General features: G+C 36.0%; 1 protein-coding gene across 12 annotated transcripts in view; it reads left to right on the forward strand.

Moving 5' to 3' along the window:
* VPS54 (VPS54 subunit of GARP complex) overlaps positions 1 to 15,676 on the forward strand; it is a 106,708-nt gene that overhangs the window by 66,547 nt on the left and 24,485 nt on the right. For all 12 annotated transcript variants that reach the window (XR_011504266.1, XR_011504267.1, XM_014836793.3 and 9 more), the window contains 4 exons: positions 2,103 to 2,443; positions 13,496 to 13,625; positions 14,279 to 14,460; positions 15,066 to 15,178. Coding sequence is in view for 10 of the 12 variants with exons in the window: in XM_014836793.3 (XP_014692279.1) it covers positions 2,103 to 2,443; positions 13,496 to 13,625; positions 14,279 to 14,460; positions 15,066 to 15,178 (766 nt within the window). In the remaining 2 variants the exon portion in view is untranslated. The remainder of the gene's footprint in view (positions 1 to 2,102; positions 2,444 to 13,495; positions 13,626 to 14,278; positions 14,461 to 15,065; positions 15,179 to 15,676) is intronic.

The raw sequence follows: 15,676 nt of genomic DNA on the forward strand, positions 1-15,676 counted from the left end.
TCTGCCACAATTATGTACTATACCACCTAGAACAAGGTTTTTTTCTTCTCCAGTCATCAAATATAGGTCTTTGGCTTTAATAGGTTGGGCCAATTTAGGTCACATACCCAATCACTGGTGGTCAGGAAAATGCCGTGCACTGCTTGGTTTGGGTCTGGATTGTTTTTTCATCTCCGAATTAATCATGTGGCAAGGAGGTTGGGAATACACTGAGTGGGCTATTCAGGACCAACACCTGAAGCTGAAAAGTGGACTCAGTTTTACATGGCTGCATTACTATTGGGGAAGTGCAGAATAGATGTTGGTGAGGGAAAGACCATGTCCACCATTGTAGTCTTTTTGTTAAAAAAAAAAAGCAAGAAAGAAAATCAGCAAGACAGAAGACATAAGGAAGAAGAAAGGCAAAATGAAGATGGAGGAAATAAGCACATCAAAGTTTAAGACAGTAAGGGAAATTAAAAGCATCAATGATGGAGTGTTGCTAGGAGCAAGTTTGTGACAATAGAGAAGTTACTAATCAGTAGAGGAGAAAGATGCAGTATCCATAGACACTTTGGTACTATTGTCCCTGAAGACACAGAATCTCTGCTATATACTGTATGGGCTATTGTATCACTTAGAATGCTTTTAGTTCCAAATAACAGGAAACACAAGTCAGAGTGTCTTAAACAATTGTGAGAATTTATTAGCTCATATAACTGAAAAATATCCAGAGGTAGGTCAGCATTTAATAGGTGCTTAATAGTGAGGTTGATGATGTTATCAAGCCTTGGCTTTGCTTCTCTGCATTTTTGTGTCTGTCTTTTATGTATATTCTTTAGCTTTAAGCTGAGGCTGTGGTGGTTCCATATGCTGATTGTTCTAACTTCGATCCTTATCCTGTCTTTGGAGATCTAAACTTGGAGTCTGCTTCACTAGAACCATGTAGATCTTGAAAAAAAAATTGAGTTTTGAGAAAGGGGGCAACAAATTATGAGAGTGCAACCATGAATGTTAAACTAGGCAAGTAGCCCCTTCTTTCTTTTTTTTTTTTTTTAAAGATTTTATTTATTTTTTTCCCTTTTTCTCCCCAAAGCCCCCCAGTACATAGTTGTATATTCTTCGCTGTGGGTCCTTCTAGTTGTGGCGTGTGGGATGCTGCCTCAGCGTGGTTTGATGAGCAGTGCCATGTCCACGCCCAGGATTCGAACCAATGAAACACTGGGCCGTCTGCAGCGGAGCGCGCAAACTTAACCACTCGGCCACGGGGCTAGCCCCCCCTTATTTCTTAATAGTCCAAAAAGATATTAATTTACACAAATTTACTCTTAATTCATTTAGCTTTCAGTATTTGTTAAGTACCTCCTACGTGCCCAGCACTACTCTAGGCATTAGGATTACATATCTTATGGACCTTACATTCTAGTGGAAGGAGACTTCAAATTAAAAAATTAATAATATAATGATAACTGTTGTTTTTTAAAAACTGGATAGTGGGGTAGAGTTGCTGGAAGAAGAGTAAAAGAAGACCTCTTTGAGGAAGTGACATTTGTTCAAGAACTTGAGTGATGAGAAAAAAATATGTATACAAAGATCAAGGTGAATAGCATTCTAGGCAGAGGAAACAACAAAGGCACTGAGATGGGAACAATGGCATTTAGAAGAATAGAAAGAGAATCAGAATGTCTGGAGAGTAGTGAATGAATGAGAAAAGGTATGAGGTAAGGAGAGAGAGATGGATATAAGGGTAGGGATGGTAAGGAGTATGGATTTTTTTTTCTTCTAACAGGTAGTCAATGACTATGATTCTCTATCATGCAAGTTATGTCTAGTGTAACCTATTAAGGGGTTAGAGAAATATACAATATATTTTAGGGAAATTTCCATTCACAAAATCAATTAAAATACAGAACTCTATTCCTAAGCTTAGGGTACCCCTTTCTCTTGAGTAGTTCTATTTCACAAGTCACCTTTACTGTGTCATAAAAGATTGGTAGAAATTCTGATGCATGATCTTGACTCATGTATAAGATGTTCAAAAATACAGACAGAGAATTCACTTTTGGGAACTTTAGGTACAAGATATTTTAAATCCTTTACAAATGTATCCTGTTTTCTTGTAGGCAACATTAAATATCATTCACAGTGTTGTTCTCTCAGTTCTTGACAAAAACCAAAGGACTAGAGAATTGGAAGAGATTTCACAACAGAAGAATGCTGCAAAAGATACTTCACTGGACACAGAGGTGGCGTATTTAATCCATGAAGGCATGTTTATAAGTGATGCATTCAGTGAGAATGAATTAACACCTATAGCAATCGACACTACCCCTCAAAGAAATGCATCTCCAAATAGCGAGCCCTGCAGCAGTGATTCGGTGTCTGAACCAGAATGTACTACTGATTCTTCATCTAGCAAAGAGCAGACGTCATCATCTGCTACTCCAGGAGGTGTGGATATTATGTGAGTATGTTGACTGCTGCCAACTTAACAAGATTTTGAGTCATCTTATTAATGGTTTAAATAAGATTGATTGTTCAATTTATTGAAAAACTATGTAAACTTTGGTCTTGGAATGTAACAAAAATAAATTAATTTTATGAAACGTATCTTTGAAAATGTATAGAAGGTAAGGAGGTCAGCATTGGAAGTAATCGAGAATTACAGAATTTTTTTTTAAAGGCTCTAAGTCCTGCTGCAAAGATTCCCCTTGACTTTTTTTTTTAATAAAGATTTTATTTATTTATTTATTTATCCTTTTTCTCCCCAAAGCCCCCCAGTTCATAGTTGTATATTTTAGTTGTGGGTCCTTCTAGTTGTGGCATGTGGGACGCCGCCTCGGCATGGCTTGATGAGCGGTGCTAGGTTTGCGCCCAGGATCCGAACTGGTGAAACCCTGGGCTGCTGAAGCAGAGCGCGCCAACTTAACCACTCGACCATGGGGCTGGCCCTGAGAATTACAGAATTTTAAGGCTGGAAAGGAAACATTTGATTAGATGCTCTCATTTCAGAGAGGGTAGATGACTGACTTAAAGTTACTAGTGTCAGAACTTGTCCTGGCACTCAGGTCAATATAACCTTGGTTATTTTTCTTTCTTCTACAGTGTTACCTTTGTATTCTGTATATAGCGAAGATCTGTTTAATTTACAATTTTTGGTTTTTCAAAGACATAAATTTCCAAGTGGAGCACACTATCTTTTTAAATATTACTTTTTTAAACTTCTTCTTTTGAAATAATTTCAAATTTACAGAAGAGTTGCCAGAATAGTACAAAAACCTCATATATCCTTCACTTTGATTCCCCAGTTAACAGTTTACCACATTTCCCTCTTTCTCCTTCCTCCCTTTTTCTGTCTCTTTCTCTTCTCTTTGTCTCTCATGTTAATATGTTTTCAGAATCATTTAGCAATGGGTTGCAGACTTGATGTCCCATTATCTCCAAATACTTTAGTGTATATTTCCGACATATAGTAACACTTAAATAACCACAGTGTACCAATTAAAATCAAGAAAACATTGATACATTAATATCATCTAATCCACAGACCCCATTCAAAGTTCACCAGTTGTCCTGATAATCTCTTGTAAAGAAAGGACAAAAACAAAACAAAGCCAATAAAATCATTCTGGTCCAAGAACATAGTTTGGATTTAGTTATTGTTAAGAATAACAAGAACTTGGTACTTTTGTTCATTTTTACATAAGTCACCTTAATGGCCCAGGAAGTTATAAAAGTTGCAGTTACAGCATAAAATCAGCTGTAACACCTCCCTTCCCCACCAAAAAGAAAACCCTGAACTACATATTAATAAAAATATTTTTTCTCTGTTCAGGCTCATATTTTCGCATGTACTGGTTAGGATGCAGTCTCAAACTGCAGTTAAAAGTGATGTAAAAACCTCTATAGCTTAAACAAGATAGAATTTTGTTTTTCTCATCTAACGATTCAGAGGTAGGAGGTCCAGAGCTTAGAAGCCGGCTCTACTACCATCCTCATTGTGCAGCTTCCATCTGTGTCTAAGGATGCTGCTCTAGCTTTTATCATCTTATCTACTTCTCTGGCAGCAGGAAGGAGAGACAAAGGGCTGGTACCCTCTTTACTTTTTTGATTTGTTTTAACTTTTTAATTGGAGTATAATACACATATAGGACAATGCACCAATTATAAGTGTTCAGCTCAATTAATTATCATAAAATGAATGCACTGGTGTAATTACCACCCAACTTAATAGAACATTACCAGCTCTCTAGAAGTGCCCCTTGCCACTATGACTTCTACTTCTTCCCAAAGGAAACCATTAAAACTATTGTTTTTTTCCAGTTTTTAAACTTTATATAAATGGAACCATAAATAGACTCATGATTTTTGTCTCTAATTTCTTTCATTCAATATTATATCTGTGATATTTTTCTAAGTTGTTCCACGTAGCAGTAGTTTATTTGTCTACAAATATTCCCCTGTCTGACTACACCACAGTGTATTTATTCATTCTATTGTTGATGAAATTTGGGTTATTTCCATTTGATTGTTATGAACATTCTTGTAGATGTCTTTGGTGCACATGTTATAAGCATTTCTCTTGAATATATATATACCTAGGAATGAATAAGGTATATGAATGGTCAGTTTAGCTAATGCCCAAACAATTTCCCAAAGTGATTGTAGTCATTTATAATCCTATCAACAGTGTAGAAGAGTTCTTGTCACTCCACATGTTCATTCACTCTTAGTATCATCAATCTTTTACATGTTAGCCATTCTGGTAGATATGTCACGGGTGTAGTAGTTTTAATTATTTCCCTGATGACTGGTAAGAGAGCACTTTTCATATATTCATTGGCTGTTTGGATATTCTCTTCTGTGAAGTGCCTATTCAAGTCCTTTGGTTTGCCCACTTCTTTGTTGGTTTGCCTTTTATCTCTTACTGCTTTATGGGAGTTCTTTGTGTAGTCTCAATGCAAGTCCTTTGTCAGTTGTCCATATTGCAAGTATCTTCTCCCACTCTGTTGGTTGACTTTTCACTCTCTTATTGGGGTCTTTGGTGAACAAAAGTTCTTAGTTTTAATATGGTCCTATGATTCATTCTTTTCCTTTGTGGTTTATGCATTTTGGGGGATGTCCTATTTAAGAAATCTTTCTCTACCCTAAGGCCTTGATGATATTCTCTTATGTTATCTTCTAGAAGCTTTGTTGCTATCCCTTTCACATTCAGATATACAGTCTATCTGGAATTGATTTTTCTGTACAGTATGAGGTTTTCTTTTTTCCCCATATGTATATTTTTCTGACCTCACACCGTTTATTGAAAAGACTGTTTGGATCCTGGACGCAGACCTAGCACTGCTCATCAAGCCATACTGAGGCAGCATCCCACATGCCACAACAAGAAGGACCCACAACTAAAATATACAACTATGAACTGGGGGGCTTTGGGGAGAAAAAGGATAAATAAATAAATAAATAAAATCTTTATAAAAAAAAGGTCAAGGGGAATCTTTGCAGCAGGACTTCTTAGAGCCTTTGTCGGATAAATAACTTGTAAATATAGTTTTATGCGTTTAAAAAACAAATTTTTATTTTAAATTATGGTAAAAAACACATAAAATTTACCATCTTAATGATTTGTAAATGCAGTCCAGTAGTGGTAATTATATTCACACTGTTGTGCAATCAATCTCTAGAACTTTTTCATCTTGCAAAACTGAAATTCTGTACTCATTAAGCAACAACTCCTTATTTCCTCCTCCACCCATTCCCTGGCAACCACCTTTCTGCTTTCTGTCTCCAGGAGTTCGACTACTCTAGGTACTTCATATAAGTGGAATCATACAATATTTGCACTTTTGTGATTCGCTTATTTCTCTTAGCATTGTGTCTTCAAGTTTCATCATGTTGTAGCATGTGTCAGAATTTCCTTCCTTTCTACGGCTGAATAATATTCCGTTGTATGTATATACCATATTTTGTTTATCCATTCATCTGTCAGTGGACTCATGGGTTGCTTCCATCTGTTGGCTATTGTGAATAGTGCTACTGTGAACATGGATGTGCAAATATCTCTTTGAGATCCTGCTTTCAATTCTTTTGTATGTATACCTAGAAGTAGAATTGCTGGATCATGTTTGTGATTTTTTTTTCTATTAACATAGAAGAGATCCAATTGGAGTTAAAAAATTAAAAATCTTTCTAAAAAGCAAAATTACAAATTACTACATACATGATTTTTAAAAAATTTTTATTGAGTTAATGATAGGTTATAATCTTGTGAAATTTCAGTTGTACATTCTTGTTTGTCAGTCATGTTGTAAGTGCACCCCTTCACCCTTTGTGCCCACCCTCCACCCCACCTTTCCCCTGGTAGCCACTAATCTGTTCTCTTGGTCTGCATTTTTAAATTCCTCCTATGAGTGGAGTTGTACAGAGATTGTCCTTCTCTATCTGGCTTATTTCACTTAACATAATTCCTTCAAGGTCCATGCATGTTGTTGCAAATGGGACGATTTTGTTCTTTTGTACGGCTGAGTAGTATTCCATTGTATATATATATATATATATAGCACATCTTCTTTATCCAACCATCACTTGATGGGCACTTAGGTTGCTTCCACCTCTTGGCTATTGTAAATAATGCTGCAATGAACATTGGGGTGCATGGGACTTTTGCAATTGCTGATTTCAAGCTCTTTTGATAGATACCCAGTAGTGGGATAGCTGGATTGTATGGTAGTTCTATTTTTAATATTTTGAGGAATCTCCATACTGTTTTCCATAGTGGCTGCACCAGTTTGCATTCCCACCAACAGTGTATGAGGGTTCCTTTTTCTCCACAACCTCTCCAACATTTGTTACTATTTGTTTTGGTTATTTTTGTCATTCTAATGGGTGTAGTTTTATTTGCATTTCCCTGATGATCAGCGATGATGAACACCTTTTCATGTGCCTATTGGCCATCTGTATATCTTCTTTGGAGAAATGTTTGTTCATGTCTTCTGCCCATTTTTTGATCGGGTTGTTTGATTTTTTGTTGTTGAGTTGTGTGAGTTCTTTATATATTATGAATATTAACCCTTTGTCAGATGTATGACTTGCAAATATTTTTTCCCAGTTAGTGGGTTGTTTTTTTGTTTCAATCCTGTCTTCCTTTGCCTTGAAGAAGCTCTTTAGTCTGATGTAGTCCCATTTGTTTATTCTTTCTATTGTTTCCCTTGTCCGAGAAGACATGGTGTCTGAAAAGATCCTTTTAATACTGATGTCAAAGAGTGTACTGCCTACATTTTCTTCTAGAAGCCTTATGGTTTCAGGTCTCAGCTTTAGGTCTTTGATCCATTTTGAGTTTATTTTGGTGAATGGTGAAAAAGAATGGTCAATTTTCATTCTTTTACATGTGGTTTTCCAGTTTTCCCAGCACCATTTGTTGAAAAGACTTTCTTTTCTCCATTGTAGGGCCTCAACTCCTTTGTTGAAGAATAGCTGTCCATAGGTGTGTGATTTTATTTCTGGGCTTTCAATTCTGTTCCATTGATCTGTGCACCTGTTTTTGTACCAGTACCATGCTATTTTGATTACTGTAACTTTGTAGTATGTTTTGAAGTCAGGGATTGTGATGCCTGCAGCTTTGTTCTTTTTTCTCAGGATTGCTTTAGCAATTCAGGGTCTTTTGTTGCCCCATATAAACTTTTGGATTCTTTGTTCTGTTTCTGTAAAGAATGTCATTGGGATTCTGGTTGGGATTGCGTGGAATCTGTAGATTGCTTTAGTTAGAATGGACATTTTAACTATGTTTGTTCTTCCAATCCAAGTACATGCAATGTCTTTCCGTCTCTTATGTGACCATCCATTTCTTTCAGAAAAGCCTTGTAGTTTTCGTCGTATAGGTCTTTCACTTCCTTAGTTAAATTCACCCCGAGGTATTTTATTCTTTTTGTGGTGATTGTGAATGGTATTGTGTTCTTGAGTTCTTTTTCTGTTAGTTCATTAGTAGAATATAGAAATGCTACTGATTTATGTAAATTGATGGTATACCCTGCAACTTTGCTCTAGTTGTTGATTATCTCTAAAAATTTTCCAATGGATTCTTTTGGGTTTTCTATATTTAAGATCGTGTTGTCTGCAAACAGCAAGAGTTTCACTTCTTCCCTCCCTATTTGGATTACTTTTATTCCTTTCTCTTGCCTAATTGCTCTGGCCAAAACCTCCAGTACTATGTTGAATAAGAGTGGTGATAGAGGGAATCCTTTTCTCATTCCTGGTTTCATGGGGATGGCGCTCAGTTTTTTCCCATTGAGTATGATGTCAGCTGTGGGTTTGTCATATATGGCCTTTATTATGTTGAGGTAATTTCATTCTATCCCCATTTTGTTCAGAGTTTTTATCAAAAATGGCTGTTGTCAAATGCTTTCTCTGCATCTATTGAGATGATCATGTGTTTTTTATTCCTCAATTTGTTGATGTGGTGTATCACGTTGATTGATTTGTCGATGTTGAACCATCCCTGTGTCCTGGTATGAATCCCACTTGATCATGATGTATGATCCTTTTGATGAATTGCTGAAGTCAGGTTACCGAAATTTTGTTGAGAATTTTTGCATCTATGTTCATTAGTGATATAGGCCTGTAGTTCTCCTTTTTCATGCTGTCCTTGTCAGGCTTTGGTATCAGCATGATGTTGCCCTCGTAGAATGTGTTAGGAAGTGTTCCATCCTCCCTAATTTTTCAGAATATCTTGAAAAGTATGGGTATTAAATCCTCTCTGAAAGTTTGGTAGAATTCCCCAGGAAAGCCATCTGGTCCTGGGGTTTTATTCTTTGGGATGCTTTTGATTGCTGTTTCAGTCTCTTTCCTTGTGATTGATCTGTTCAAATTGTCTGCTTCTTCTTGACTAAGCTTTGGGAGATTGTAGGAATCCAAGAATTTATCCATTTCCTCTAGGTTTTCCATTTTTTTGGCGTATAGTTTTTCTTAGTATTCTCTTATAATCCGTTGTATTTCTGTGGAGTCTGTTGTTATTTCTCCTCTTTCATTTCTGATTTTGTTTATTTGAGCTTTCTCTCTTTTTTTCTTTGTAAGTCTGGCTAGGGGCTTGTGAATTTTATTTATCTTCTCAAAGAACCAGCTCTTTGTTTCATTGATCCTTTATACTGCCTTTTTTGTTTCAATAGCATTTATTTCTGCTCTGATTTTTATTATTTCTCTCCTTCTGTTGACTTTGGGCTTTGTTTGTTCTTCTTTCTCTAATTCAGTTAGGTGTAATTTAAGATTGCTGATTTGGGATTTTTCTTGTTTGTTTGGATGTGCCTGTATTGCGGTGAATTTCCCTCTTAATACAGCTTTTACTGTATCCCATATGAGTTGGTATGGCATGTTATCATTTTCATTTGTCTCCAGGTATTTTTTTGTTTCTTTTTTAATTTCTTAGTGATCCATTGCTTCTTCAATAGCGTATTGTTTAGTCTCCACATCTTTGTCCCTGTCTCAGCTTTTTTCTTGTAATTAATTTCTAGCTTTATAGCATTATGATTGGAGAAGATGCTTGTTATTATTTCAATTTTTTTGAATTTGTAGAGGCTTGCCTTGTTTCCCAGCATATGATCTATCCTTGAGAATGTCCCATGTGCCCTTGAGAAGAATGTGTATTCTGCTGTTTTGGGGTGAAGTGTTCTATATATGTCTATTAAGTTCAACTGTTTTAGGTTTTTGTTTAGCTCCACTGTTTCCTTGTTGATTTTCTATTTGGATGATCTGTCCATTGATGTGAGTGGGGTGTTGAGGTCCCCTACTATTTTTGTGTTATTTTTGATAATCTTCTTTTAGGTTTGTTAATAGTTGCTTTATGAACTTTGGTGCTCCTGTGTTGGGTGCATAGATAGTTATAAGCGTTACTTCTTCTTGATGAAGTGTCCCTTTGATCATTATGTATTGGCCCTCTGTGCCTCTCTTTACTTGCCTTATCTTGAAATCTGTTTTGTCTGATATGAGTATTGTGACACCTGCTTTCTTTTGTTTGCTATTAACTTGGAGTATTGTCTTCCACCCCGTCACTCTGAGCCTGTGTTTCTCCTTGGAGCTGAGGTGTGTTTCCTGGAGGCAACAAATTGTTGGATCTTGTTCTTTAATCCATCTTGCCACTCTGTGCCATTTTATTGGAGAGTTCAATCCATTTACATTCAGGGTGATTATTGATGCATGAGGGCTTAATGCTGTCATTCTGTCGTTCATTTTCCGGTTTTCCTGTGTTTCCTTTGTTTCTCGTCCTGTATGTTTTAGCCTACCCGTTGACTTCTGCAATTTCTTATGCTGGGTTTTTTAGCTTTTTCCTTATTTATGTTTTGTGTCTCTGTTCTGTTTTTTAGTTTAGTGGCTACCCTGCAGTTTGTATTCAGAACCTTGTGCATAACATAGTCCCTTTTCTGGTGGCCTCTTACTTCCTTAGCCTAAACCGATTCAGTCCCTTTCCTTCTCCCCTCCTAAATTATTATTTTCATCTCTTATTCCAACTTGTTTTGTGAGTTTGTGGTTAGAGTGATAAGATTGTCTTTGCTTTGGTGATTTCCTTCCCTTTATCCTAATGCTATAGTTGAATATTTGCTATCCTATTCTGGTTCTATCTATTAGTCTCCCAACTCTGTATTTTGTGACCCCTTGTTCCCTTTTTTTCTTTTTTCAGGTATGAGGGCCTTCTTGAGGATTTCTTGTAGTGGGGGTCTTGTGGCTACAAAGTCCCTTAGCTTTTGTTTGTCTGGAAAGGATTTAATTTCTCCCTCATATCTGAAGGATATTTTTGCTGGATAAAGTATTCTTGGCTGAAGGTTTTTATCCTTTAAAGTTTTGAGTATGTCATTCCAGTCTCTCCTAGCTTGTAAGGTTTCTGTAGCGAAACCCTCTGAAAGTCTGATAGGGGCTCCTTTGTAGGTTATTTTTTTCTTCCTTGCTGCCCTGAGTATTCTTTCTTTGTCATTCATTTTTGCCATTTTTACTACTATATACCTTGGAGTAGGTCTTTTTGTATTGAGAAATCTAGGAGGTCTGAAAGCTTCCTCCACACACACTTCTTGCTCAATCCCTAGATTTGGGAAGTTCTCTGCTATTATGTTGTTGAGCTCACTTTCTGCCCCATTTTCCTTTTCCATGCCTTCAAGAATTCCAATGATTCTTAAGTTGCATTTTCTCATTGAGTCAGCTATTTCTCTGAGATTTTCTTTGGCTTTTTTAATTCTTAGTTCTCTTTCTTCCTCTGTCTGGGGCCATTCAACCTGTCTGTCTTCGATTATGCTAATTTTCTCCTCTATGATGTCTACACGGGCATTCAGGGAGTCTATATTCTGTTTTATCTGATCCATTGTATTTTTCATCTGTAGTATTTCTGATTGGTTCTTCTTTATAGTTTCAGTCTCTTTTGTGAAGTAACTCCAGAACTCGTTGACTTGTTTCCCTTTACCTCCTTGAGTATTTTGATGATAGTTATTCTGAACTCATTTTCACTTAGTTTACCCATTTCCAAGTCCTCAGGACATAATTCTGTGTTTTTATTGTTTTCCTTTTGAACTGGAGCTTTTATAAATTGCTGGATGGTAGAGGAGTGGTTTTTGCACATGATGCTATTATTCGGTTGCAGTTACAGCCTGTCGCCTCTAGGTGGGGGTCAAGAGCTGCCCATTCTGAGCCCTGCGTCTTCAGCTGCAATGGCGCGGGCAGCGTGGGTTGGAGGAGAAGGGACACTTTCTCTCATGCACAGATCTGGATTCTGATCAGCTTTCGCTCTCTGGTTTCTTGGGGCCCTGGCTTGATGGTCTCCCCCCATGTGAAAACTTTCCCCTGTTAGAGGGTTTCTGCTGCACAGGTCTGTGGAAGTCCTGGACAATCCCGTGGACGTGTGGGCCCTCCCCCACTCCTTCCCTCACCCTCAGCAGCGATCCCAGTCTCTAGGGGAGGGAGTGAAGTTCTCTCTTACCCTGTTCCAGCTTCTCCAAGGGGAGCTCCAGCCTCTCCGCCCTCCGTCATTTGGCTGCTGTGTGTCTCTGACAATCTCTGTATTATTAGGATTCTTTTGGTTGGAACTCAGTTGCTTCTTTTGGTTGTAATTTGGAGGGGAGAGAGTCCCAGACGAGCTCACTCTGCCATGTCACTGACGTCACTCCCCTAAATACATGATTTTTTTTAAAAACCAAACTTCCCAGCTTTTTGGATTGTCACCCTACTTTTTTAAAGATGTAAGTTGTTTTTATTTGCTATTTTCGGTTTATATCTTTGTGAATTGGTAGCATATTGCCAAGAGTTCCAAATACTTAATCATTCTGTTACATGGGGGTAAATTTTAGAAATCTTCAGGAGATAAAATTTTATTTCAATAGTAAATTTGAACTTTGAAATTTAAGCTAACAGTTTTCTGGGAGCTGCTATTGAAATAGCACTGGACTATATAGAGTAAATGTTGGCGTAGAGGAAGCTTAGCAGATTAGAAATAGAATTAGACTAATTCTGGGTTCTAGTCTCACCCTTTTAACCTTGTGACTGTGGGTAAGTCAGTTAAACTTCCAAAGATTCAGTATCCTCATCTGTAACATAGATGTTTATCTATCTGCTTCAGAGATGGAGAACCAAACAAGATACTGTTTCTGGGAGTACTTTAAGAGTATGAATTCATCTATTATTTTAAAGCATTAGTAAGTAAATTTAGTGATATTATAATTTGGAAGGGTAGCTGGTAATAACTTTAATACCTTAACCCAGTTAGAGTAGTGGTTTGCCTCAAATTAATATACATCAGACCCTGTTTGTAATATCTTTGAAAGTTACTTTAATTCTACTGAAAGGGATTAAAGTGATGCTAAGGCATTTAACTTGGTTCATGATAACACTAAACTGAATTGTTGCCATCGAATCAGTGACTTTTATATGCCCAGCTGAAAATGTATGAAAACAGAAAATCTTACATTTCCTCCTCAAAACTATAAAAAATGTATTACCTCTTATAAATACTTCTGTTCAATTATAAGTTCCTTGAGGCCAGCGACCTCTTGTATCCCCTCCATTGTCTAGCACCTAAACACAGTAAATGCTTAGGAAATATTACTTCACTTGAACTGAATATTAACAATCATTCATAATTATAGGTAAAAAGAGGTCCTGTTTGTTAAGAAATAACATTTCTTCCTTTTTCCTCCTTTCACTGTGTCATCCTAGGCACCTGTGAACAACCTACTACAGCTACCACCTTGTGTCTAACTAGAATTTTTTTTGCTGTCGTTCTTGCAGAATTTCTAATCAGAGTCTGAACTAAGTGTTATAAATGCTACACAGAGATAGAAAATTATTCATATATAAGATTAGGGTAAAATATGTTTGTATTATCTGGGCTTGTTTAAGTGATGCTTCACCACACACAAGAAAAGTGTTTGATACATCACAGAATTTTTCCTCAAACGTGAATTGCTTTTTGTTTTTTATTGATATGTCGCCTATGGTGAACAAAGTGTTCACAACTTTCCCTGACTTGATCTCTTTTTATCATTTTCAGGGTCAATGAAGACATGAAATTAACTGACTTAGAGCTAGGAAAGCTGGCAAATAATATCCAGGAGTTATTGTATAGTGCCTCAGATATATGCCATGATCGAGCCGTCAAATTTCTCATGTCCAGAGCAAAGGTTAGTTGTTTTGATAAAGCTTTAGATATTTTGTACATAGTATAATTATTTTGAGGATCTGGAATCATATCCTTGTCCCTATGTTCCTCATAATGCTTGTTACATTTTTAACACTTAAGTAAGGTTAATGGTGCTGGTGTGGTCTATTAGGGGGATGTTGAAATGTAAAATAATCCAAATAAAGTAAACAGGAAATCTTATTAAAGGATTCTTTTCAAATAAATGATTAAAAGACTTATTTTGAAATTTAATATCTTAATAATTAATTTGAAATTAATCTGCTCTTTTTTGTATGTATATATACATATATGCATGTGTAACTAGCCAAACAATTTATTAATAAAACTAGTTGAACTCCAGTATTGTGAAAATTTTATGGTATGACCTGAATTTGTTTGAGCCTACTGTATTATAGAGGGCAGAATAAAATTTAGACATCTTAAGCATTTTATGTTCAATTTCTAGGACTAAAGTATTGGGAAATTTCATTAAAAATGATTTTAAAATAATTTTTTATGAATTGATATATATTATAAATACAATAAAATTGATATTAAAACTTGTTAAACTAAGTTGGTTTTATATGTAGCTCGTCCATAGTTGATGTTATACTAACTCTCTGTCATAATTTTTATGTTATCTTTAAAATTTAGGATGGTTTTCTTGAGAAGCTAAATTCCACGGAATTCATAACGCTTTCTAGATTAATGGAAACATTTATTTTAGACACTGAACAGATTTGTGGAAGAAAAAGCATGTCATTACTTGGAGCACTTCAGAGCCAAGCTAATAAATTTGTGAACAGGTTTCATGAAGAGAGAAAAACCAAGCTCAGGTATCATTACCGTGTTCATTCTGTTCTTCAGTTGTTTTTCTTTTCTTTATAAAACACATTTTTATTTAAAAGAGGAAACTTAATTGGTTGGCCAACCAACACCCCTGACAAATCTTTTTCTTTTTAATTAAAGGCAACTTGTGGAATTAGAATCACATTTCTTGGCTTTTCAAAGTGTAGTTAGAATGTTTATTTCCATTAAAGTACTTATCAGGAAGATCCTCAATAGACTGACTTTCCTTTTCTCACTCAAAGTGAAGTTAATTATGTTTCACCACTCTTCTTGGTTAGGCCAAGAGATATAAAAAGAGAAATATTTTCTGAAAGTATTCATACTGCTTATGAATGATGTCAGTTTATTAAGGTGTTCAGCACTTTTAAAAATCTTAAGTACTAATAACAGCAAATGGCCATTAGTGTTTAAAAACTCAGTGTCTTTTATTGCATGAGTTCTACTTGAATTTAACTAAGATACATGTAGTCTATATTATTACTAAAAGGCATAATAACGAAATTCTTATATACTCAGCTCTTCCTTTTCAATCAAGGAAGATGGTGTTGAAATGTTATTAAAGTTTATCTTCCTTTCTTTTACTTTTGAATAGCCTCCTCTTAGACAATGAGCGCTGGAAGCAAGCTGATGTTCCTGCAGAATTTCAGGATCTCGTTGATTCTATATCAGATGGAAAGATTGCTTTACCTGAAAAAAAGTCAGGGGGTATGTGTATACTTTCATACACTCTCTTCCAATTTTATATTGTTTGTTCATTTTGTAGGAGTGCTTAATTTAAGTTTGTTTAGTTGACAGTCTCTTGAAAAGCCTAGAACTAAAGCTCCCAGCTTAGTTAGTAAGTAGTTGACTGGGAAAGTGTCTGTGGTAATTTATAATAATAACTTCAGATATTTATTGAGTGTTAACCGTATGCCAGATACTGGTCAGGTACTTTATATGCATTGTTCCAGTTTATCTTCATAACAGCCTATCATGAAGATACCATTGTTACCTTATGGTGAGGAGGCATGAGGCTTCAAGGAGTTAAGGAATTTTTGTACAAATGATGAGCTGAAATTTGAAATCAGCTTTATAAATTTCATAGCTATGTTCTTAACCACCATACCATGAATACTAATAAGCCTCTCCTATGTGTCAGATATTGAGATGGAGGTAACAGTTATAATTCTACTTTAAAAGGGCTAAGTCTAATGAACAAAAAAA

Source organism: Equus asinus, chromosome 6 (assembly GCF_041296235.1).
Source record: "Equus asinus isolate D_3611 breed Donkey chromosome 6, EquAss-T2T_v2, whole genome shotgun sequence".
Classification (NCBI taxonomy): Eukaryota; Metazoa; Chordata; class Mammalia; order Perissodactyla; family Equidae; genus Equus; species Equus asinus.